Here is a 22,430-nt window from a genome sequence, read left to right on the forward strand (position 1 = left end):
TGAACCTCACTCATTTGATTTGAGGTATTCCCTCTGTACTATATAAACACACACAGGCAGGCAAACCATCTGCTTTCTCTAAAATATATTTTTGGCAACTGAATGCAGATACATGTATCCCTAATAACATGACTGTAAATTAAGCTCTGAAAAATAAGACATTTCCAAAAAAGCATTGTTTATATAAGCTTAATTAGTTCTCTCTGAAATATCACTCAACTTGTGCTATACAGTTAATTTTCCTTAAGATTCCTCTCTTATTTTGTTCATATCATGGATTATGTTTTAGAAATGAAAGAAGATACAACAAATGAGGCTGTTATCTAAACTAGAAGTGGTTATATTGTAATTTTCTTATATAACTGTGTGTGATTTTTTGAGAAAGTACGAACAATGATACCATGCAATCATAAAGACATTCCCAAGGGTCATCAGCAGTGTTGGACCTCTAGGAGGCCCAAATGGTAAAGGCAAATGGTAGCTGACAAATTTGGTGGCCTTCTACAATAGGGTTACAGCATTGGTGGATAAGGGAAGAGCAAATTACATCATCTACCTGGACTTGTGCAAAGCATTTGGCACTGTCCTACATGACATCCTTGTCTCTAAACCGGAGAGACATGGATTTGACAGATGGACCACTTGGTGGGTAAGGAATTGGCTGGATGGTCACACTCAAAGAGTTGCAGTCAACAGCTCAATGTCCAAGTGGAGACCAGTGACGAGTGGTGTTCCTCCAGGCTCAGTATTGGAATGTGTGCTCTTTAACTTCTTTGTCAGCAACAAGGAACAGCATCGTCATATGATTCTCAGTCCGTAAATATTAGAGAATAATTCATCCATCAGTTACGTGGACTCTCTAAGTGACATGGTTGATTTTGAAAAAAAAAAACCAGTGACAGTCTTGTTTGTTTTTCTATGCAGGACCATCAAACTAGGCACCTATATTTACTTCTCTTTTTTTCCTTTTGCATTTGGAGTACTTACTGTTATAGGCAGACTCTTTGCAACCCATAACCACATTTCTTTTTGTTTTGCTTTACAGCAGAAGCAAAAATTCTGTCAGGTGGCCTCATCCTGGCCTTAAGTACTCCCTACAACTCTGGGCACAGGAGATTTTCTCCATGTGAAAATTTCACTTTTTGCACTTACTTACAGAATCAGTCATTTCATTGGCTTAATTCCCTCCTTTGCTTGCTTCTCTGGTTGTGTCATTCCCAAATACTCACAATCATGAATTAGGGCCACCTCATCTATTAAAAAATGCACCCATTTGGGACCCTTTTTCTGTCCTCTGCTTTTGTGTCTAAAACAAATATTACAGTCACATTTTCAAGCTTTATTTCACAACAGTGAAAATATAAGCTGAAATTCTTGCACAACCACTTGATCCAAGGAGCTTTAAGAAGAATGCCGATTATGAAACTTGTGATAAAATTGTAAAAGTTGGCAATACAGACTTTGAGTGAAAGCCTATGTCTGCTTTGCATTTTGATTATCAACTTGCCTTTCATCCGCACTTTGAAGGTGTACCTGATTCTCATCTGGTCTTTATATAGCTCCAAAACTTAGCAACGAGGGGAAAACACTTGGTACTGGCTCACCTCTTAGAACAGGCTTAAGCTGGTCTGCAGTCAGCACACATCTAGCTTGGTGTGTGCCCTTACAGCCTACCCACTTCTGTGCCACTTTCTGCTGGCTGACAGCAGCCAGTGCATGTCAGAAAGGAAATGGTAATTACAGGCAGGCTATAGATAGCCATGGAGTTGCATCTTATCAGCGCTACAAATACTTTCAAAAGCTAAAAAAAAACCCCAAGCAAACAAACCACAAAACCCCCTAAGACTACACTAAGCTTTACCTCTTTTGTTAGATGACAAGCAGGATCAGGCCAGGCCTAGTCTGAGAGGATATCCTGAGCTCTGCCAAAGCAGTTTGCACAGAGAGGCTCGATCTATTCAACAAGCAATTTCACAGTGCATAATGTCAGAAAACAGCGATGCTGCTTGAAATTCTGGGAAGCACCGAACACCTCCAGAGGGAACACAAGGAGGGGAACAGGTGACCGGGCCTTCTGATCAGTGGACACTGAAGCCTGACACCGGACCTCATCCACAGGCTGAGGCTTTGAGTCACTCTATGAGTGAAGCTCCAAAAAGCATCAGTCCTTCTTCCAGCAGGCCTCGGGGGCAGCCGGGGCGCCAGCTCCGACGGGCAAACGAGGGCCCTCGAGTCCACCTGAAGCCCCCCGGTCACCTGCACGCAGGCTGCTCCCCGCGGCGAGGCTCTGGGGCGCTGTCCCCGCTGCTCCTGTTCGCCGGTAGGAAGCAGAAAACCGCCGGGCTTCCGAGCGGGAGCGGGACCGGGAGCGGGACCAGGGCCGCCCGCACCCTCAGCGAACCCGTCCCCGCCGGCTGAGGGGGACGGGGGGAGGCGGGAACGCCCTCAGCCACTCCGCGCCGCCGCCAGCTGAGTGACACCCACCGCGCCCAATGGGCATCGAGATGGCCCGAGAGGGCGGGCCCATGCCGGCGGCGTCCGCCCCGAAAGAGCCGGTGCAAGCGGGGCGGCAGCTCCGGTGGCCGGGGCGGAGCCGGCTGGTGCCGGGGTAGCCGGTCGCTCCGTGTCCCCCGCGGGCCGGGCCGCGAGGAGGGCGCTATGCTGCTTCACCTGGTACCCGAGTTTGACCTGCGGAGGGATGTGGTGCCCTGGCTGGCGGCGCGGGGTTGGGCCGCGGCTCTAGGTAACGCCGCGGCGGGTGGCGCAGCGCCGGCGGGCTCCGCTGCGGCGGGACCGCCCGCTGCCCGGGGAGGCCCGAGGAGAGTCTCCCCCGCTCCCACCTCCCTCCGGCCGCCCGCTCGCTCCTCAGCCGCCTCCGTGCGCTGCCCTCCCCCGCGGGCGGAGGAGCCGGGCCTGAGGCGACACCTCCATGTTTGGCCGCGCGGGGGCTGCGCCCTGGGCTGCGCTTTCCAGTCAGGGCCGCGGGGGGCTCGGGAGTGATGGCGGCGGAGCGTCCCTGCGGGAGCGGCCGCTGGGCCCCCTCGGCCGGGCTCCGGGGGAGCGAGCGCCGCCCGGGCCGGGGCGCCTGTGAGCGAGGGGCTCCGGGGACTCTGCCCTCAGGTGCCTGTGGCGGGGCCCTTGAGGCGGGGAAGTTCCGTGTCTTCAAGTCCCGAGAGCGCTTGTGCTCGTCTGCTACGCCCCACAGCTTGTTTCTGTCTTCTGCTTCTTCACACTTTTTTTTTTCTTTTTGTTTGGTTTTTGTTTTGTTTTTTGTTGTTGTTGTTCTTCCCCCTCCCCAAAAAAAAAAAGACTTTTAGCATGACTGCCTCACCCACACTACTCTCCTTTCTTGGGGGGAAGGGGATAAAACCCACCAAACGCTTGTTTATGTGGTAGATGCATGCTAGTTGAAGTTAGCTAAAGTGTGAGCTGTCGCAGCGGTGTGCGGTAGCGTAGCTAGTGCTTGAGGTAGTGGTTGGAAAAAAAAAAAATGACCCTACTGTATTCTTGGCCCTGTGGTTTTTTTGCTTATGTTTGTTCCCATTCATCTGCAGGGTAGCTGGCTCAGTTCTGTTTTTCAGAAACTGATGGAAACCTTAGTCTTAAAAAAAAAAAATATATATATTAGTTCAGTAGAAATAAATGATGGCTGATGCACCATGTAATGAACTTGAAACCTCAGGACTTGAAAGCCCTGGATAGAGTGTGAATATTTCTAGTTGCATGAGAGCTGGGATTAGCTATGATGATGAGAGGGGAGTGGAAAGTGATAACCAGCCTTGTTTTCTTTATTCCACCTATTTTTGTGTGAGCTGTGTGTAATGGCCTTCATGAAATCAAACTCTGCATTCTCTTGAGTATGTTGATAAGAGTTGTTTGCTGGGCAGGCAGGTTGGGTTGGTTCTTTTGCAGCCCTTCATCTGCTTGTCTCAACTTTGGGGACGAGGAAGAAGTTGTAATTCTATGTGCAGAGTTTTACTGCAGGACTTTCCAAGGGCAGAGGTGATTGTCACTTCTTCTTTAGCTCCATATTCCCATTGACAGTGGCATGAAACTCGCTTCTGACATGGAACTTTTTCACCACCTTTAAGATACCTCTGTGTAATAGAGAAATTCATTGATATGGAGATTTCTTGTGGGCCACCTTCTCTAGCTAAATTCTGTTCTGAGGAAGTATTGTATGAGAGAGAAGTGTGGAGACTGTAGTACTCATCTTGAAAGTCTGAGGTGGTGGTTAAATTCCAGGAAGTTTCCACTAAATGAAGAGCAGAATATGTGGTTGTCTGAGGCTTCCTCAGTTGTCACCATCTGGCCCTAATGTAGTGGTATTGTAGGGTACTTTGAGTTATCTGAAACCAGTAGAAAGTGATGCATTGTTAAATGTATGCTAAAGATTTTCATTGTCCTCTCACAACAAAATACATAATTTATTTCCTTCTGATAATACTTGTAAAAAGTTTTTTTTCCTTACCACTATAAGCTGTACAAGCCAGTTTATAATATCAGGCTTGTGAAACTAAGTTCCACATGTCTTCCTTCTATCAATGCTTTGTGATAAATGCAAAGTAAATAGTGTCAAACTTGACTAATTGACTAAGCTGAGAGCTGCAGAGAATTATTTTTATTGATGCTTACTGAACCACAGGCTGCATTTATCTTAAAACTAGGACCAATAACACAGCTGCTAACCTTATTAAGGTCAAAATTTCCACTTCTAGTGAAAGTTCCGTCTGAGATGAAGACATTTTTGGTGGTTGCATTGATTAGGAAACAAAAAACAGTGTCAGGAAAGCATGTGTTTTTGTCACATGAAGTAGAATATTTAATTTTTTTTTTTTGTAGTATTTTACTTTTCTTTTGATTTTTGTGTTGCTTTGTCTAGATGTGCTCTTCTCTTTCGGTGTCTATCATAGCTTCCTGCTCATCTGTTGCCCTTCTAACCCTACTCTTTCATTCACATCCCACGTCATATCTCGTCTTGCATTGTGTAATTCCATTGTACCGCTAGGTATGTTGCATATATATATGAGATTATATATATATATATATATATATATATATATATATGATTCTTGAGCTAGTGGTTCTTTGTTGTTTTGTTGGGGGTTTTTTTGGACATGGGGGTGGTATTGTAGAGCTAATCTCTGAAGATGTAGTTTATTTCTAGGCCTTCTTTTGGGATGCTGAAGGGGCAGGTGGCAGCAAGTGTCATTTTTCCTTGGGCTAGTTCTATCTCCATGTAGTGTTCTGAGGATTAGAGTGCAACTTAGCTGTTTGAACCCCATGTTGTGTATAATGGAAAAACACTTTTATATTTTTCCGTGAATGGAAGAATGTGAGAAAGCACGTTTCATTTTCATCACAAGAGTTAATGGCCATTAGAATCACAATTATCATGAAGAGTTAGAAGTTTACAGAAATAATTACTTCCTGTGTGTTTTGAAACATCTTAACTATTTTGTGTTGAAGTTTATCACATTTAAATCATGATGTAAGAAATATTCGCCGTCTTTCCAGAAGAGAGTAATTTTGGCATGTATGAATAAGTATTTATATGTAAAAAAGTATTTAGTATCTTTGCTTAAAGTGTGCATAAATTATATGATGAACCAGCTCAAATAAAAATCCTGTACTGTTTGATACTTATCATTTCAGATACTTCTGAGAATTCATCAGCATTATATGTTGTAAATATTGAAAGAAATGGAAAAGTTATTTATACCTGGAAGGTAAGTCTGTCTTGGAACTTAGTAAAAATCTAAAAGAGAATAACACTGCATTTGTATCTATGCCTAACCGACTCCTTGTAGTTTAGAATTTTTTGCAGTGAGGGTTAAAGCATGAAAACTTGAGTGATTGCAGCTTGGGGGATTGGGCAATGGGAAAATACCTGTCTCCACTTCAGATAAAGGTTAAGAATGATGAAATAGAGAGTAAAGTACTGACGTGATTAAGTCTATAGGGTTTTTGCTGTTGTTTTTGGGGGCCAGAATCTCACTCAGAATGAAATGCCATTTCTTTAGCTGATAAACTCTTCATAAGCAGCACTTTCTTTCACCCTTGGAATATCTTGGGGAAGTCTGACTATGAAATTCATGTGCACTGCTTTACTTAAATGTTTCCTCCTACCAATACATATGTTAAGATGATACTTATATAACACTAACTCAGCTTCTGCCTTTCTTCTTCGTTACTTTAAGATTCATCTATAGCACTTTGTTGAAAGTGCTCTAAAGTAACTATTGTTTATTTGATGTCTTGAAGTATCTAGAGCTATCCTTTTTCATGTGGGGTTCTGCTCTTCATGGCATATGTATAGTTTTTAGGTTGAAATGCATGTAGTTCCAAGAGATGTTTAAATCATTTGAGAAGGTTTCCCCTTAATGAGACAAGCTGTAGTTCTTTTCTGTGCATCTCGGAGAAATCTGTAGATCCAGCTGGATTCTGGAGGATCTTGGTTCTTGAAGAGCACAAACTGGAAATAGCAGACTCCAGTAGAATAGGGCTGCATTTCATTCCCCTCTGGCTCAGCAATGCTAAAACTCTCCAGCTTCCCTAGGGTTAAGGGAAGATGTGAGGCCTTCATTAAGGTATAATACATGTTAGCTGTGGGTGGATGTTTCCTTTAGTACAAGCATAGGGTGGGGGGGTCTGTACAAGACAACAGTAACCATAAAAACAATGCTAAAGAATGTATCAAGTTCGTGTATGTGGTGGTTTTTTTGTGTATGTGGTGGTGGTGGTGTTTTTTTGTTTCAATGCTGAAAACTCTAGAAAGACTTAATGAAAGTCACCCACCTAGCTCCCAACAGGAGATCTGGTACTGTGTGTGAGTGTTGCTGCTTTTTAGCATGTGTGGAATCTGACAGTAAGCTTTTTTTGGGCTTCTGACAGTGGACTCCAGCTGCCTTTTATGCTGTTCAGACTCTTGCAACTGGCTCAAGGAGTGAGTTGTAGCTCAGGGTTCACCCATCCAAATGTAGCTGTCTGCCTGTGTGTTAGTTGTCTGAGCTTCTGCTGTAGGCTTTAGGGATCTGGTCAAAACAGTTGGTGGCATTTAGAGAACTGGCCACTCACAGGAGAAAGTGTGTGGACTTGAGGAGGTGGACAAATATCCACCAGACTGGATTGAGTGAATACGCTGCTGACTGAGGAGGATTTAAACATGTAGACTTAGTTCCTCAAACCTGGGGATAAAGGCTGTGTAGGAAGTCACTGAGAATGTTCACCGTAGCTTCCTAATTTTGGGAATAAAGTGGCCTCTGCAGCCTGTATGGTTGGAATGGCTGGATGACAAAACCTGAGGCTAGTAAACTGTACAGCTGTGCTGTGGTTTTTACCTCTCAAATGCCATCCTGAAGGAGATGCTGCTGCTTCGTTTCCTCTTCTCTTATGATAAAATAGTTGGATCTCTTTCTCCTGAGTGAGTCAGCCTGCTGAAGATCAAGCATCTATTAATTCCTCTATTGGGAAGGATGCTGGTATATTTTGTTTGTTTCTGCTGTGTTTTCTACACTTGTTGATGGGCAAACTGGAAGATACTTCCTGGAGTTTTCTCACAAAGAACAAATGTATCTTAAGGTGGTATTGCATTAAATGGAGAAGTTGTTCATAGTATGTGGTACACATTTCATTCTTGGATAAATGAAAATTCTACTTATCAGCTAAAAGTAGCCACTTAAGTGCTATTGATGTCAATGGGAGTCAGTACATCCACACTTGTCTGCATGCATGGTAAGAACATGTGGGTATGTCTGCCCCAAAGCTCATGTTAGTCTGGGTGGCCTGTTTGTGGGCAGGAGCACACATGGTGGCCCAGGCTGTGGCTGTGTAGCACTTGCTGTGTCCTAAACAGGCTGAGTCTTGAGCTGTCAGTGCTGTGCCTTTCCTGGTGTCTGTGCTTTTGTTGTGTTATTTATGTCTGTGTCAGCTCCAGTCACACCTTGGGGCTGTGATACCTTAAAGCAGGACTGATTTTTTTTTTTTTTTTCCCCCCTATTTCTCAAGACCAGAATGCTAAAAACCAGCAAGTATTTGGAGGATTGTGTGTCTGTGTCTGTTTGCACTTGACTACTGACTTAACAAGTATTCAGTCCAAATGTTTCCCTTTCTGAAACAGTCCATTGACAACATGGGTAGTTCTGTGGCTTTGGAGTCTACTACCAAACTTTTTAGGACGAGTATACATTCATTTTTACAAAGAATAAAAAGAGCCTTGGGGCATGCATCTCAGTGAATGACAAGTAGTTTTAGGACCCAATTGGACACTTTTAAATTTTTACAAACTTGTTCTAAAATGTAAGTATTGTTTGTGCTTTGCTATTCTGTTCTGCTACTATATAGCATTGCACTGGAAAGCTTACCTGGGGAAAAGAGACTGCTCTAGTGTCTGCAGCTAATCCTTCCTTAAACTTACATCGAAGAAATCAGGATGTTATTACAGCTTTTGAAAAACTACAGGTCTTACTGAGTTGTTGACACAGTTTAATATGTCTTTCTCTCTCCCCTCTTCATGGTGAAGTATTTCTAACTAGTGAGCTATGACTTCTGCAAGATGTGGCTATGTATCTGTGAATGTTTTCTCTTGGTTTTATAGCAGCAAGCTTTAGCTGTGACATTGTCAGTGAGGATAGTGCACAAACAAGGGATGTAAACTAAACTGAGCTGCCCTGACTTGTTTCCTAATAGATACAAACAGAAAACATACTTTGCCTGCTAAATGGAAGAAAATCAAGAGTGTTCTGCCTGAAATTAGGGGAAGATGGAGAATAAGATTTATTTTCAAGCTTGTTTTAAATATTGCATTGTACTGTAGTTTTGAAAGTGTCTGTCTTTCTGACATTGATAGTTGGTGTAAAGAAAGATACTCTTAACAGAAGTTCCAGTGTCAGTGCTTCTGTTTTGCAAGGCAACACAAGAAAGTTTACAGTCAACATGAAAACAAGCATGTTAGCTTGTGCACAGATATTGGCACTGATGTAGTCCTGCTACCAGTGTTGTGAAGTATGTTTTTCAGTAGCTAAGTACAAAGAATGTTAGCGTTTCAGACACACTTGGAAAGAATGGTTATTTGTGAAAGCACTTGCTTAACCTTAAATTAGGAGGCCTGAAGCCTGTGTCTTAATATAAAGACATTTTGTTTTCCTTGTTTAAATCATAAGTCAAAGACTTTTGTCATTGCCACAACAATAACGAGACACTCAGAAATAGACCCTTTAGGAAGAGAATACTCAGGCTTTTGTTTTAACTTCACAAAGCAAGATGCCATAACTTTGTAAATAACCACAGATTTCTCCCCTCTCCCCCCAAGCTGTAGTTAAAAACAATGATGCTCGCTGTTTGAGTACAAACTTATGTAGCTAGATTTAGTTTCAACAGTTGAGCAATTTAATGCAAGTTAATGTACCTAGGGTACATTAATGAACTTCAGCTTGATTTGATGTACAATATATGCTGCCAAGCAGTTTTTTTTTTTAAATATTTTTGAAAGTTTAAAGCATGGTAAAAATTAAAAGAAGAAAAGTTTTTATTTGTATAGTCTCAGAAGTGCCCTCCCTGCCTCCAATCGTTGTATTTTGTTATTAATAAGCTAAAAAGAATGTGTTATGTTTCTTTCCAAAGGCAGCAGGCTAACGGTGTCATCTGAGCTTCCGAAATGTATTTAGCCTTCAAACAATTATTCCCTAAGGCAGAGCTGAAATCCTTTTTCCAGCCTGCAGCCAGATCACTGGAAGCTGCGTTTGGTGATGTTTGATGTTTCTGTGCTCCCTTTCAGAGCAATGGCCCACTGAGCTGGTGCAGTTTAGAACACCAGCCTTAAATCTTCTAGGGGCCATAGCATCCCCTGTCATTCATGTACAGACATGGCTCTTCCTGGTCCTGCTGCTTGTAACTAAAGCCAGTTTGAACCTAAGTAAGAGAGAAGCACTTGGCTTATGCGACAGCTTGTGGGTGGTGGATTGGCCACGTTTCAGCTTTATCCCATGTGTTAGTTCTAAAAGGGAAAAGAAAAATCTTTGTTCTTTCTTGTCTCTCTTTCTTGGAATTAGATAATTAACTGCCTGTTTATAGGACAGGGAAGCGTGTGAGGATGGGTGTCAAGGGGTAAGGCGAAGAGGAGGGCGAGGCAAGAAAAAAATAAAACCAATGTTTAACTTTGTATATATTTACATTGCTGGTGCTAATATGTTTTCATCCACAGGGAAATCAGAGAAATACTCACATTGGATTGTACGATCTTCAAACTAAACAAAACGAGGTGAGAACACTACCAGCCTTCTCCCTGGTGAAGATGGTGCTGTAGTGTTTCACATTTTGATGCCTTGCAACACAGTGTGTTATGTCCTTAAGGAGTTTATGCTTGTTTGAAGCAGAAGAGAGACCAGAGAAGGTAGTCAAATGATGCTCAGTAGTATTAAGATACAGAACATTAGAGAACATCTGAATGACTTGGGAGTAGTAAAGCATAATGTCTGCAATCTTTATTTCTAAAAAACTAATTCAAGCCCTTTGCACTCCACTTCACATCAAATGGGTGCTAAGAAGTAAATGGGGTTTTCTTTGTTGCGTGTGCATCCTCAGTTTGTTTGGTACTACCATGTGTAAGAAATTATTCTAAAACTGAATGTACTGCAATTCAGTGGCTGGAATCATGATAACGGATCTTTGCAGGTGTCCCCATGAAGTATGAAATGGGTGAAATTTCGTATTTACATAAAGGTCTACTGTACTGCTCTGTTGGCAACAGAGAGCTCAAAAGAACCAGTAAGAAACAAACGTGAAAAACGAGAAGTAATACTAGTGAGGCTTGAAATACTTTTTGTTTTTTTCTGGCTGTGAAATGATTTGCTTTAAAAATAAAAATGTTGTACTGGTCAGCAGTGTTTTCCTAAGGAGAAGTAATTAGATGGTTTTCTTTATATAGTTAAAAAAAATTTATTAGCATTAATTTGTTTCTCTATAGCACCTCTATATGTTTGAGAGGGATCTACGCGTAATCAGTTGTTCAGTCAACAATGAAAGGACGTTATTGGGTAAATATGTGTTTTATCATTACATTTTTTGTGTCATGGTAAAGATTATTTAGTTTAGTGGGATGATACATTTGGGTCTAGAATTACTTATATCTATTTTGACCCATGTGTTGCCCACAGCAGTCTGCTTTTCAGTAGATCCATCATTAAATAATATAGGTAACCACATAAAGACACAGCTGTAATGATCTTGTTTTATTAAAACAAAAATCTAAGAGACACTGATTCTTCATTCACTTCCCCCTCCTGTATTTATACATGCATCCTTCATCTAGAAGAGCTTCTGTTGTTCCTTTAACATCTATGGTTTTGGTTTACAAAAAAAAAGGTGGTTTGCTCTCCAATAATGTTTAATATGATTAATATCAAATGTGCATGCTCACTGCAGTTGTGTTATGTTTTTTTTTTCCCCCTTAGCAGTCAGCTTCCGTCAATATACAGAGGAAGAAAGAGTAAGTCGGCTATTACAATCAGGTACTACAAGTGGATTGTTTTAATACTGTAAGAAATATTGTACCCTTTTTGTTTTTACCCACATAACTTTATTGTTTTAAACAAGATTTTGTTTTCTAAACAGAAATTATCTAAAATATTATCTTTGCAGTATCCAAGTATTTAGCCTTGCTAATTGAAATTCATCCCATTAATAATGTGAGAGTCCTAAAGGCTGTGGATAGCTGTGTTCGAGTACAGGTAAATTATTCAACTAATTCAATGTAAACCTTTTTAATCTATTATGCTAGAGAGAATAAGTAGTTGAGTGCAGAAATATCTCATGTTATCTTGCAGCTGTTACAGAGGCAGTGTGCTCATATTTCTTAGAATGAAAAAAAAAATGAAACTTCATAAAATATTTGATGTAGAATATTTCTCTGACATGAAGGCTACTCTATTTCTCTTCAGTCCTCTGAAGCTTGCAATTATAGTGATTGGTGACTATTATTCTGTAATAGCTATTTTTATTAATTGAATATCATTAGTGTGCCTGTATTACTTTTAAAGTAAGTAAATATCCAGCTTAAAAACCAAACAAAACCCAAACCACAACATTTAAAGTGTTCTAAACTACTTAGTTTATTTACTTTTGTGAAACTTTCTTCATAGTTTCTTTATCCAGCTGAAGGCAGAAATACTTCTACAGGAAGTCGCCTCTTGCTAGTTTCAGAAGATAAATGTGAGTTAATATTTTGAAAATACATAGTCATTCTTTTACTTTAAGATGATTGTAGCTTATATTTTGGGTAGACTTCTATTGGAGGAAAAAAAAAAGAAAAAAGTGTGTGAGCTATTCTAGGTATTCTGAATGTCTTTCAAAAACTGTATAATTTAATGGCAATTTTTTTCAGCGTTAGCAGAATGGCCAGCTTTGACTGCAATTATTTGCTTAATTCGTGCATTCATAAGTTATCTTTATTTCTAAAAAAGCTAAAATAGACTTTTATAGCTGCCTGTATAAATTCAGAGCAGATCAATTGACTTTGAGAGATGGATTGTGACTTAATGCATGACAGGTGGGACAACAGCTCCTTGGATTCAGCTAACTTCATGTGTTCAGCCTAATCTAATGGGAGGGAATGGCCAGGGGTGGATACTTGGAAAAGGCTGTTTATCCCTTGTACCTTGCAGTCTTACTATAGAGTGCAATTGCTTCCCATCTTTTTGGAGAAGAGTCTTCTTTTGGAGAAGAATCTTCTCTGCTAAGCTAGACATCAGCCTTTGGGTAGCTGGACTCATGTGTGCAGAGTTCACCTATTACATTCACACAGTGCTGTGAAATGTATCAGAAACATTTGTAACACCTGCTGGGTGAATATTGAACCTTTCACACCTGCAAACTACCAATAACTTTTAGGAATGCATGGGAAAGGACTGTGAGGTGGTATTTGTGCTAGGAAGTGAAACAGGGCTCAGGCACAGGCATGCAGCTCTGCATGCTCTAAGTGTGCTCCTTGGCTTATTTGGTATGTTTCAGTTAGTGCTTTTTCCCAGTGGTTGTGCTGATGTGGGCACAGAGCTGTTTCCATGAGGCATGTGGCTGAAGCTCAGGAAGGGACAACAGTCCGGGTCTCTGCACAGGCACCTGTGTTCACAGGTTTCCTCTTAAACTGAGTTGAGCTTTCCTGGCCCTAATATGTTTTGGTAGCATTCTAAGGGCTGAGATTGTTTAGTAAGCTGTATAAAAGCGTATAAAAATGTATGTTTGTAATGTTTTTTAATATATTTGACAGATATTGAACAATTTGACATTCATGTTACTGAAGAACAACATAAAGTGGTAAGATTTGAAAAATCTAGGGTTTTAAGGATTTTTGCTTTAATTGAAAATGTAAACATCTGTAATTTTTAGCTGTTTTTGAAGTTGTTTACTTAAGCAACCCAAAGTATACTAAATAAAGTATTGATAGTATAGCAACTTATGCAGCTAACCACAAAGCTGATTGAAAAACCTGTATGCAGTGTAATATACAAGGAAAGTTACTTATTGGTTTTTTGGTTGTTGCTGAATGTGTCTATGTTAGAAGTTGGGAGTAAACATAGTGTATAGACATGTTTGCAGTGTCTGATAATCATAGAATGGTTTGGGTTGGAAGGGACCTTAGAGATCACCTAGTTCCAACTGCCCTGCCATGGGCAGGGACACCTTCCATGAGACCAGGTTGCTCCAAGCTTCCAGTCAGCTTCCTAACATTGCTTTTTGGGAGTCTGTGTGTCCCAGTAAAGGATTCATTTAAAGAACAAGCAAATAAACAAAATCCATAAAACTGAGATACAGTCCAAGTACTGCGAATGTTGCAATCTCTTTCTCCCATCATCTATTTTTCCTGTGTTTTAACATGAATTTGTCTTCAACAAACTGATCTGTGGATATTTTGCTTAAAAGACTTAAGTGTACATCTAATATAATAAAGAATTGCATCATGGGACTCTGTTGGACTTCATAAAGACAAATGTAGGCTTGGGAGGAAAAAGTTAAAGTCCTGATTTTCAGTTATTTTGGTGACTTTTATGGTTTTCTCAAAGTTTATTGTTGCTTTTAAAGCAGATGGGTTTTATATGCTAGTCTACAATAGTGTAGTCAAGACTAAGAGCGTAACCAGAAAAAACAGATCAATGTGATGTCCTAACAAACAGATCTGTTTGGTTCACATGAAATCTACCTAGGTCTTTCAAGAGTGCATTTATACAGTCCCAGCAGGTTCCCACAATTCTAACCATTTCCCTGTTGCCTGTACTTGCAATCATATTTCTGAGACTTTGGACAGAAATCCCTTTTGGACGTAATGCCATCTTCCTTCAGTAGTTAATGCCACTGTTTCTGAACTGATTGTGGTATTTCATTCCTCTGTCTTTCTCTGTGATGAAGAGCATCGTCTGTTTTTCTTTGTTCACTTTGAGCAGCTTAAGTGGTGAGTTTCATGCAAGCAAGGACATCTCAAATGAAATATTTGATAGTAGGTGTACCCTGGAAACTGAGCTTCAGATCTCTTTAAACTGAGCCCCTTGCACACAGTAAGGATGGACTTTATGCAGCCATCGGGTAGCATATTCCCTCCGCACTCCTTAGCATTTGCGCCTCTTCTGTGATTGCTTTTCTCTTTAAAGCACAGACTTTGTAGTTGTTACAGAACCTTATTTCACTGACTGCTCATGTTCTTTCTTTCCCTTTAGGTGATTCAAGACTCAGGTCAGCTTCCACGGGCCAGAGTTGCAGATGATCTCATTTGGGCACAATGGGATATGATGGAACAAAGACTCTTCTACATTGTTCCAAAGGTAAGATCAAAGTCATTCTAGCAGATTTGTTCCCACCTGTCCCATGACATAAAGTTCTGAGTGTGTGGGCTAATAATACTTGAGTTTTTTTCATTCTAGTAGTCTGTCTAGTTCATGCCTCAAATAACTTAAAGCAAAAGCCAGGCTTGTATTAACTGCTATTTATGCATAGTAGATTGCAAGAAGACTGGTAGTCTCAGTGCTTTCTATAAAAAAGGGTGGGTTAGTTAGGGTTTTTTTTTGCTTTAAAAAGGCCTTTTATTCAAAAGGATCTAAATCTAACAGAAATTGTTGTGAGTATAATGCCTATATTCTAGAGAATTCACATCTGGAAATGATGTTGTACACAGACTTACTGGGTGACTGAATTAGGGCAGGTTCTTGGCTAGAAATGCTATAACCCTTTTTTCTTCTTTGTGTTGAATGAGGTACGATTTGCACTTGATGTATTCTATGTAAATGAAAATTGATTTTTCTTAACTCTTTGTAGCCACCAAAATATGAGTGTTAGGAAATAACAGGAATCAAACTATGATGGAGAAATGTATTCCTAGTTTTGTTTCTGAGATACCCTTTTTGAAGTGACCAAAATAAGAAACGGTTACTTTTGCCAAATAGGTGGTTATGGAAAACATTTTTCGAAATTTTTAGAATGTGTTTGTGTGACATGTAATGCTGTGCTTCAAGTGGGGGCCCACGCAATTATAGATGATTGGCAGATAATGATCTGGGACAGGAAGGAAGCATGTCATAGTGCTATTGTGGGGGGTTATATGTGGTTTTTAAAGTTGTCTTTTGTCCCCTAACTTTTGCATATCTGTTAGCAAAGCAGTTCGAGTGTATAGAATGCTGTGGAGTATGCAGTCACTTTTCAGTCTATATGATGTGCTTTCTATTTCATCAGTTACACATCCTCTTAATTCTAGGAATCAAGGAGTATTTTAAAATGCATCCAGTTTTACCCTGATGAAAATTTTTACTCAACAGTAAGTCATTAGCATTTTATTATATAATGATTTTGAATTGGATATAATTGTGTCCCAGGCACTGATAGAGATCTGTTTCAGTGTCTTTTATTATTGGAACTTTTACAGAGGAAAACTGGGGTTTGTTTTTCCTTTTTTTTTTTAAATTCTTTTCAATAATATATTTAATCAGATTCACATTGTGCCATAGTAATTGCACAGATATTGAACTAGGAGTAGGAGACCGTCATGACATTATAGTGACCTTATACTCAAGTATTGAAAAGCAGGGTTATCAAATGCACTAGACAAAGAAACCAGGTACAAATTGCATCAGCTTTAAGTGAGACAGAAAAATCTGTTGCAGCCAGAATACAGAGAAAATAAAAATCATAACTGTTGAATATATAATTTTTACTAGGCTTTTGTCCTGGTGGCTGAAACTTGCTCTAACGCAGAAGGTTAAATATCTCACTATTTCTTTTTTTTAAGGAATCTATTTTATGTTTTGGGGTTGATTGGAAGGATTAGAGGTGAATAAAGAAACTTTGTTAATGTTGAATCTGATGAAATGTGAGTTTAACACATTTTACTGGGCTGAAGTATTAATCATAGTATACTGACCTCACTAAATGACAGATTTGTTTTTTGGTTAACAGCTGGAATCACACTTGGATATTTCTGTAAATGACACACAATTAAAGTAAGGTGTTTTTCTTCTATGCTTTATTTTGCTTTCCTTTTAATATATAGGGTAATGTTTTCCAACCAAAGTAAAACTTGCGTCTGAACCACAGTATCTTTGTTTGCAGTTGCCTACATGGTACTGGAACATGAGAATCATATGAATACTGTGTCCAAGCCTCCAGTTCCTCTCATTTACATCAGGGTCAACTGTAAAATGTAGTTTAATCCTTGACTGCTTTTTGATGCCACTTTTAAAAACCATTTGACTGAAGAGCTAGCTGTAGGTTAAACCATCCATTCTGAGTATTCTGTACCTGTTTAAATTAATTTGTTTTATATTGGATATGTTGCAGTGGTGATGTCAACATTCCTGTCAAGGGAAGCTTGCAGTTTTTAATTGCTGTTATGTGTGTTACTGGGCAGTTAACCAGACTGGTAGCTCCTTTTTATAGTCTGTGAGACACTGCCTCTGCTCTTTTCTCCTCCAGCATGCTATTTCCAGGCAGCCTGCACATTCAAAGGTGAAGATTTGTCTGCCATGCACATGACTGCATCCAAGCTTGTCTGCTTAAGGCACACTTTTAATTGAGGAGAAACCAGTCAGGATGGTCTGACTCACAGTCACAATTCATCCTCCTCTGTCTTCAGTCAGCTGAGTTTGTTCCAAAAGGGCTTGTTTCTTGTCGTGAATAAAAAGGGAGGCCAAAGCCATTAACTAGATCATGTCTCAGTAACTGGAGGTAGCTGAGTTCCCCCTGCCAGGCTGTGCTTGAGTGTCTCAGTGCTGTGCAGGAGGCTCCATGTGGTGCCACAGCACATGCAGGTTGCCCTAAATAGGCTGTGTATCTGCTTGCAGTTAGTAGTGAAAAAAAGCCACCTCTTCTAAGACCTTCAATGCTATATTTTTTTTTTCTAAAATTATTGCGGAAGACCTAGGGGCAAATCCCTACAGGATCAAAATTCTTTCTGGAAAACAACAACAACAACCAAAAGTAATAAAAAAGCCAAAACAGACTGACTATCTTTTGTTGCATGTTCTGCATAACAAAAATAAGACGTGTAGATCTTAAAGATATGAAAAACCATTAAGGCACAAGCAGCACAAGACTGAAAAATAATGTAATGCTGTAACAAGTTCCATGTGAGTGTGATTTCATGCCTTTTTGAATACTTCCACTGAAATTAGTCTGCCTTATTGCAGATTAAAATATAGCTTTACAGACATAATAATGGTAGAGTTGGGCTGCAAAGCCTTTGAGTTTATGGATATGATGAATGCTTAGATTTGCAATACTTCATCAGAACTTGCTTTCACTTCAGTCTATGAGGGATGGTTTGCTGCAGTAAGTGAAGTTTTCAGGTGTAATCAGAACTGTTGTTTTCTGATAAGTGTGTGGTCTTGGTATTCTCATTTCTAACAGAATTGAGTGGATTGATTAAAGCCTCATTTTACTTGCATTAGATAACATTTGATTATAATTTAATTAGTACGTTTTGATTACATAGTTGATTGTTCTCATGATCTTTGTGTTATTATGAGTCACTGTGGATGAAGTGATTTATTTAGTGATCTTTATTTGCTCATAGACTTGTGAATTTCGGGTATGATCACTGTCAAGATCAAGATGTTGCATCTAAATCTTTGAATCTTCAGGTTTTTACAAGTAAAGCAGGTAATGAATAAATACAAGTATTATCAAAGTGATCTCCACTAGGAATTATCATGCAGTGTAGTCATAGTTGATTACTAAATTTCTTCATAAGACACGTCTTTGTATTTTCTGTGTGTTTTTTGTATGAGCGTGAGATTTCTGTTCCTTTAGAGTATACTTGACAGGTAACTGTGAGGAGAGGGAGAAGGCACTATTTTTAAGTCTTTTTAGCCTCTGAAAGCTGCATTCCAAGTTGAGCTGAAAAGTACCTAGGGTTTTATATATCAACACCAACAATAAAACAGTCACCCAGAAATCTCCTGGTAGCTCAGCTTTGAAGAACTGGTATCCTGCACTCATATGGTGAAATGTCTCAGTCTAAGCACATTGTAGCACTTTCTGCTGGTTTTGGAACACAGGTAGTACCAAAGCATGGTTGTGTATTATGTTAGAGCAATTTAATGTTAAAGCTGACCAAAAATGTGCTAGAAATTAAATTCAGGGAAGGTTTTGGCTCAGTCTGTCTGGGTATCTGACATGGTATATAATTGTATTGCAGAGTGGACACATGCAAAATGGAACATATGCAACACGGATTCTAAGAGCTTCATATTGCTGTTAGAATGTGGTACTTAGAAGCTCCCCGTATGCAATACTAAACTTAGTGTGTGATACATAAGGGTTTAGTATGTGTATGATTCCTTAAACTGAAACCTAAAATATTCCTTAAATGTTTAGGATTTAGTCATTTCCCTGTATCCAAATTCATGCCATGAGCTTTTTTGTTTAAAAACTGGTCTCAAGAGACATCTGTTCATCACAAATGCTTGTGTTTTCAGCTTCTCCATTAGACTGTACTGCCAAGCAGAGATGGTATCTGATTAACCTTTGAATAGTCTGCAGAGTTCTACAGGGATGTGATGTGTTGCAGAAGTGGCTTTACATCTCACTTCTCAAGGCGTGCTGTATGCACACGGGCAAATTGCTGAGGCATTTGCCAGTTGTCTCGGAAGGACCATTAATGCAAATCAAGTGAAATACAGTTTCCTTACGTGTGTGTGTGGTTTTTTTTTTCTTACAAAGGCAGACAGCATGTTTACAAAGATTAGAGAAAGCCAAGTTTCTATCTGCCAAATGTAGATTAGACTACTTTTCTCTGTTAACAAGACATTGCAAAATATATTGATTTGTATATGTTTCCTTTTAAACCTGTATTTCTCTAGGGTTTGTTCAGATTGAAGCACCTCCTTTTAGTTTAGGATGAAATTCAATCTTCTTCCAACAAGACAGTTGTTTGATTACTCTGAAGGAAAATGTTCTCCATCTGGCAACACAGTATTTAAATTCTGTGTGGAACCTTTCACATGCACTTCGCATTGCACATAATGTAAACCACAATTCGGCAATACACTTTTTAAATGAGATTATTTTATGTGGCTTTTCATTAAATGGTGTTTGAAACTGAGGATTACTTTGCACAACACTTTTTGAGTAACTGACAGTTTGGAGCAAATGGTTTGGTGCTGAGGCCATATCTAGTTGTTGAGGAACACTGCGGGTAATCACACAAGCGTTCCCTTTTGTACCTCTTGTTTGTGGTGATTTAGAAAACTGGACTGCAAGATCTTTGGGGCACAGACTATGCGTTCTGTGGAACTACTAGCATACTTCCAATATTAATGCTGATATCACTATTTGTATCATTCAGACATCTCTGGTAAGGAATAGTTGGCATAACTTCAAAATGGAATATTCCATGGCATTTCCCATTTAATGAAACTGTTACTGGCTGCTGCCAATCTGAATTCTGAATGCAATCACTCTTCCTTTCTCAGACTTCCGCAGTAGAAGAAAAGTAGCCCTGTTCCTTATACAGCACAGCCAAAATGTCTCCAGATGAAAGTCCGTATGTACTTCTAGTTTAGCAGAGATCAAGCAGTTTTAGTCTCAGAATTAACTTTGTATGTCCTGAATTAAACAACACTGGGTGGTTAGATTTTCTTTTAGTGCTTCACAAGTACTTTTCAGTTAAATTTGCTTGGTATTAAAAAAAATGCAGGCAGTAAGATGACATAGACCCTGGATTATCGTACCTAACCTTACCTGCCTAAGAGTTAAGCGCCTGGACTATAGAGAGAAATAGGCACCTCCAGAAGATGGTTGTTTCTGTCCTTATTTCTTCATTTGCTATATGAGAGTGTAAGTGGAGAGATGTTTGGATGGCTGAAGTTGAGTGAGGCAAGTCCCTCCTAAGCCAGTACCACTAGACGAAATGCCACGGCGCAATGTCGTATTTGAATTGTGACACTTGGATACCATGTTGATGTTGGTACAGCCTTACATCTTATGCTTCTGCATGAACAGAAACTAGGAATTTGAAGTTAAAGTTTCCTAGGGAAAACTTCATTTCCTCATAGGAGACTTAACATTTCAGTGGTATGTTTATTTATCAAGTGACAGAGTTGTAATCGTTGTTTCCCTAATTCTGCTGAATGTAGCAACTTACCCTCTAAGAGTAGAAATTAATTTTTAAATGATGACTCTTTTTTTCCTCTTTGTGGTTGAGATCTTTTCTCACTTTTATTTCTGCAAAGAGTCCATCCAAATATCTTCATGTGAGTCTTTTCACCTTGTAGCTTTTAGCTACAGCTCTTACTGTTTGCAGATGATTTTTGAAATGGATAGTGTAGAAGACTTGGTTCTGCCTTTGCATAAAACACATGCCATATAAATGCAGGAGGACAACAAGGTTTCCCTGCATCAGCACACCCCAGCTCTAATTTGCAGAGAGCACTGTTAAAGTAGGAAAGGAGTTTGCCTTATATTCTCAGTCTCTGGCTGTTCTTATGAGATTGCCCATACTGTATCAGGTGTAAAATCGCCTGGACACCTGCTGATCTGAGACTGTCATGTTTCTATCTGTATTAGTAAAGCACCATTTGATGTTTTCTGCTGCTCATAGTTCAGTTTGTTAACATTTGGACCAGTAACCTAGAGTTGAAAGATGCATGTCCTGTCAATAGTCCCCCATAGGCACTGTTATTGTGATCAGCTTGTGTACATGCCCACTGACACTTCAGCCTGAACAGACTTGCTTGCATGTCGTGCGATTTACAGAAGTGTATACACTAGCCCCCAGCATACAAGAAAGAAATTTGCAGTGTTGGAAGGGAGCTGTTGGTAATAAAACAGCATTGTGGGTTGCTGGAGTTTTTCCAGTCTTCCTCATGAGTCCTGATGCTGCTACTTTAGAAATTATGCATGCTCTGAAAGATGCCAAGTGCTCTGGCAAAATGCCCTGTCTAAATGACTCAAATATCCAAGCAAAACTGTATCAAACAATATTCAATCAGCTAAGAATAAGCAGAAAAAAAAGGCATTGCAAAAGGAAGTGTTTACCTTCCCCAGAAATGTGTAGTGCTTCAGCTGTATCTGTATCACAGCTTGTGGTCTGAAGCATTTAACCAAGTAAAATAACCTTGGTAGCTGTGCTTTTTTCACTACTTGTGTTTTTTCCATATTGTGCCTTTTTCTGTGCACTGTGTATACACAATTTTTTTTGTTCTTAAGTGATAAACTTTCAATGAAGGTAAAAGGTAAATGGTCATGGTTGTGGTCCAGCTTTCCCAAGTGTTGGGAAAATGTGGTTTGGAAGCTGTTTGTAAAATGAATGCCAAAGCGTCGGAGTAAGTGGATTAAAGTTTTTGAAAGAGATGGAGGGAGGGCTACCATCCAGTGGAGCCAGAACAGTCTATCAGACTGGTTTAGAATTAGACAGGGAAGGGGGAGAATTCCTGCACAGAGTACCTTGGCTGAAATAAGCTTGTGCCAAGGATGGACTTTTCTCCTATACAGGAGTTAGCCACTCTTTGGGCTGGAAACGGGAGAAGCGACTACTACTTCTATTGTGAGAAAGCTCTAGTTGCATATCATGCTGCTGCCAATATGAAATTACTTAGAAAGCAAACAGACTGTGGTTTACTATGTTGTTCTGTGCATATTTGGTAGTCCCTGAACAGAAAATATCTAGAGATTGAGCAAGTCTGTGGAGAGAGAGGCTTGATCAGTTTTCCAGCTGCAGGCATGATTTCTACTGGGAAGGTCTGAAAATGTATTTCTCCTTAAGAGAAGAACTGGCCATGTCAGAACCCAGGTTTCCACTGAGCCATGTTGCCTCCTCTGTTCTCTTATTTTGTGTTTCACTAGGTAAATGATGATTAGAGAGATGTAATATAAATTTCTGTAATCTTTACCGTTTTTGAGAGATTGTTTTCAGTTTCTAAGTTGAAACAGTGTTGCTTTAGTTTTGTACAGTGTAA

At 39.8% G+C, this 22,430-nt stretch overlaps 1 protein-coding gene across 4 annotated transcripts in view; it reads left to right on the plus strand.

Moving 5' to 3' along the window:
• The first annotated feature begins 2,567 nt into the window (after positions 1–2,567).
• Positions 2,568–22,430, plus strand: part of GSAP (gamma-secretase activating protein) — a 46,891-nt gene continuing 27,028 nt past the window's right edge. For 3 of the 4 annotated variants that reach the window (XM_065630558.1, XM_065630587.1, XM_065630578.1), the window contains exons 1-12: positions 2,568–2,743; positions 5,656–5,729; positions 10,202–10,258; positions 10,964–11,033; positions 11,451–11,507; positions 11,638–11,726; positions 12,138–12,207; positions 13,262–13,308; positions 14,703–14,807; positions 15,734–15,793; positions 16,432–16,475; positions 18,047–18,132. In XM_065630558.1, the coding sequence (XP_065486630.1) occupies positions 2,659–2,743; positions 5,656–5,729; positions 10,202–10,258; positions 10,964–11,033; positions 11,451–11,507; positions 11,638–11,726; positions 12,138–12,207; positions 13,262–13,308; positions 14,703–14,807; positions 15,734–15,793; positions 16,432–16,475; positions 18,047–18,132 (844 nt within the window). In that variant the 5' untranslated portion in view covers positions 2,568–2,658. The remainder of the gene's footprint in view (positions 2,744–5,655; positions 5,730–10,201; positions 10,259–10,963; positions 11,034–11,450; positions 11,508–11,637; positions 11,727–12,137; positions 12,208–13,261; positions 13,309–14,702; positions 14,808–15,733; positions 15,794–16,431; positions 16,476–18,046; positions 18,133–22,430) is intronic. The other variant, XM_065630569.1, reaches the window with a different exon arrangement.

The sequence above is a fragment of the Caloenas nicobarica genome, chromosome 1 (genome assembly GCF_036013445.1).
Source record: "Caloenas nicobarica isolate bCalNic1 chromosome 1, bCalNic1.hap1, whole genome shotgun sequence".
NCBI lineage: Eukaryota > Metazoa > Chordata > Aves > Columbiformes > Columbidae > Caloenas > Caloenas nicobarica.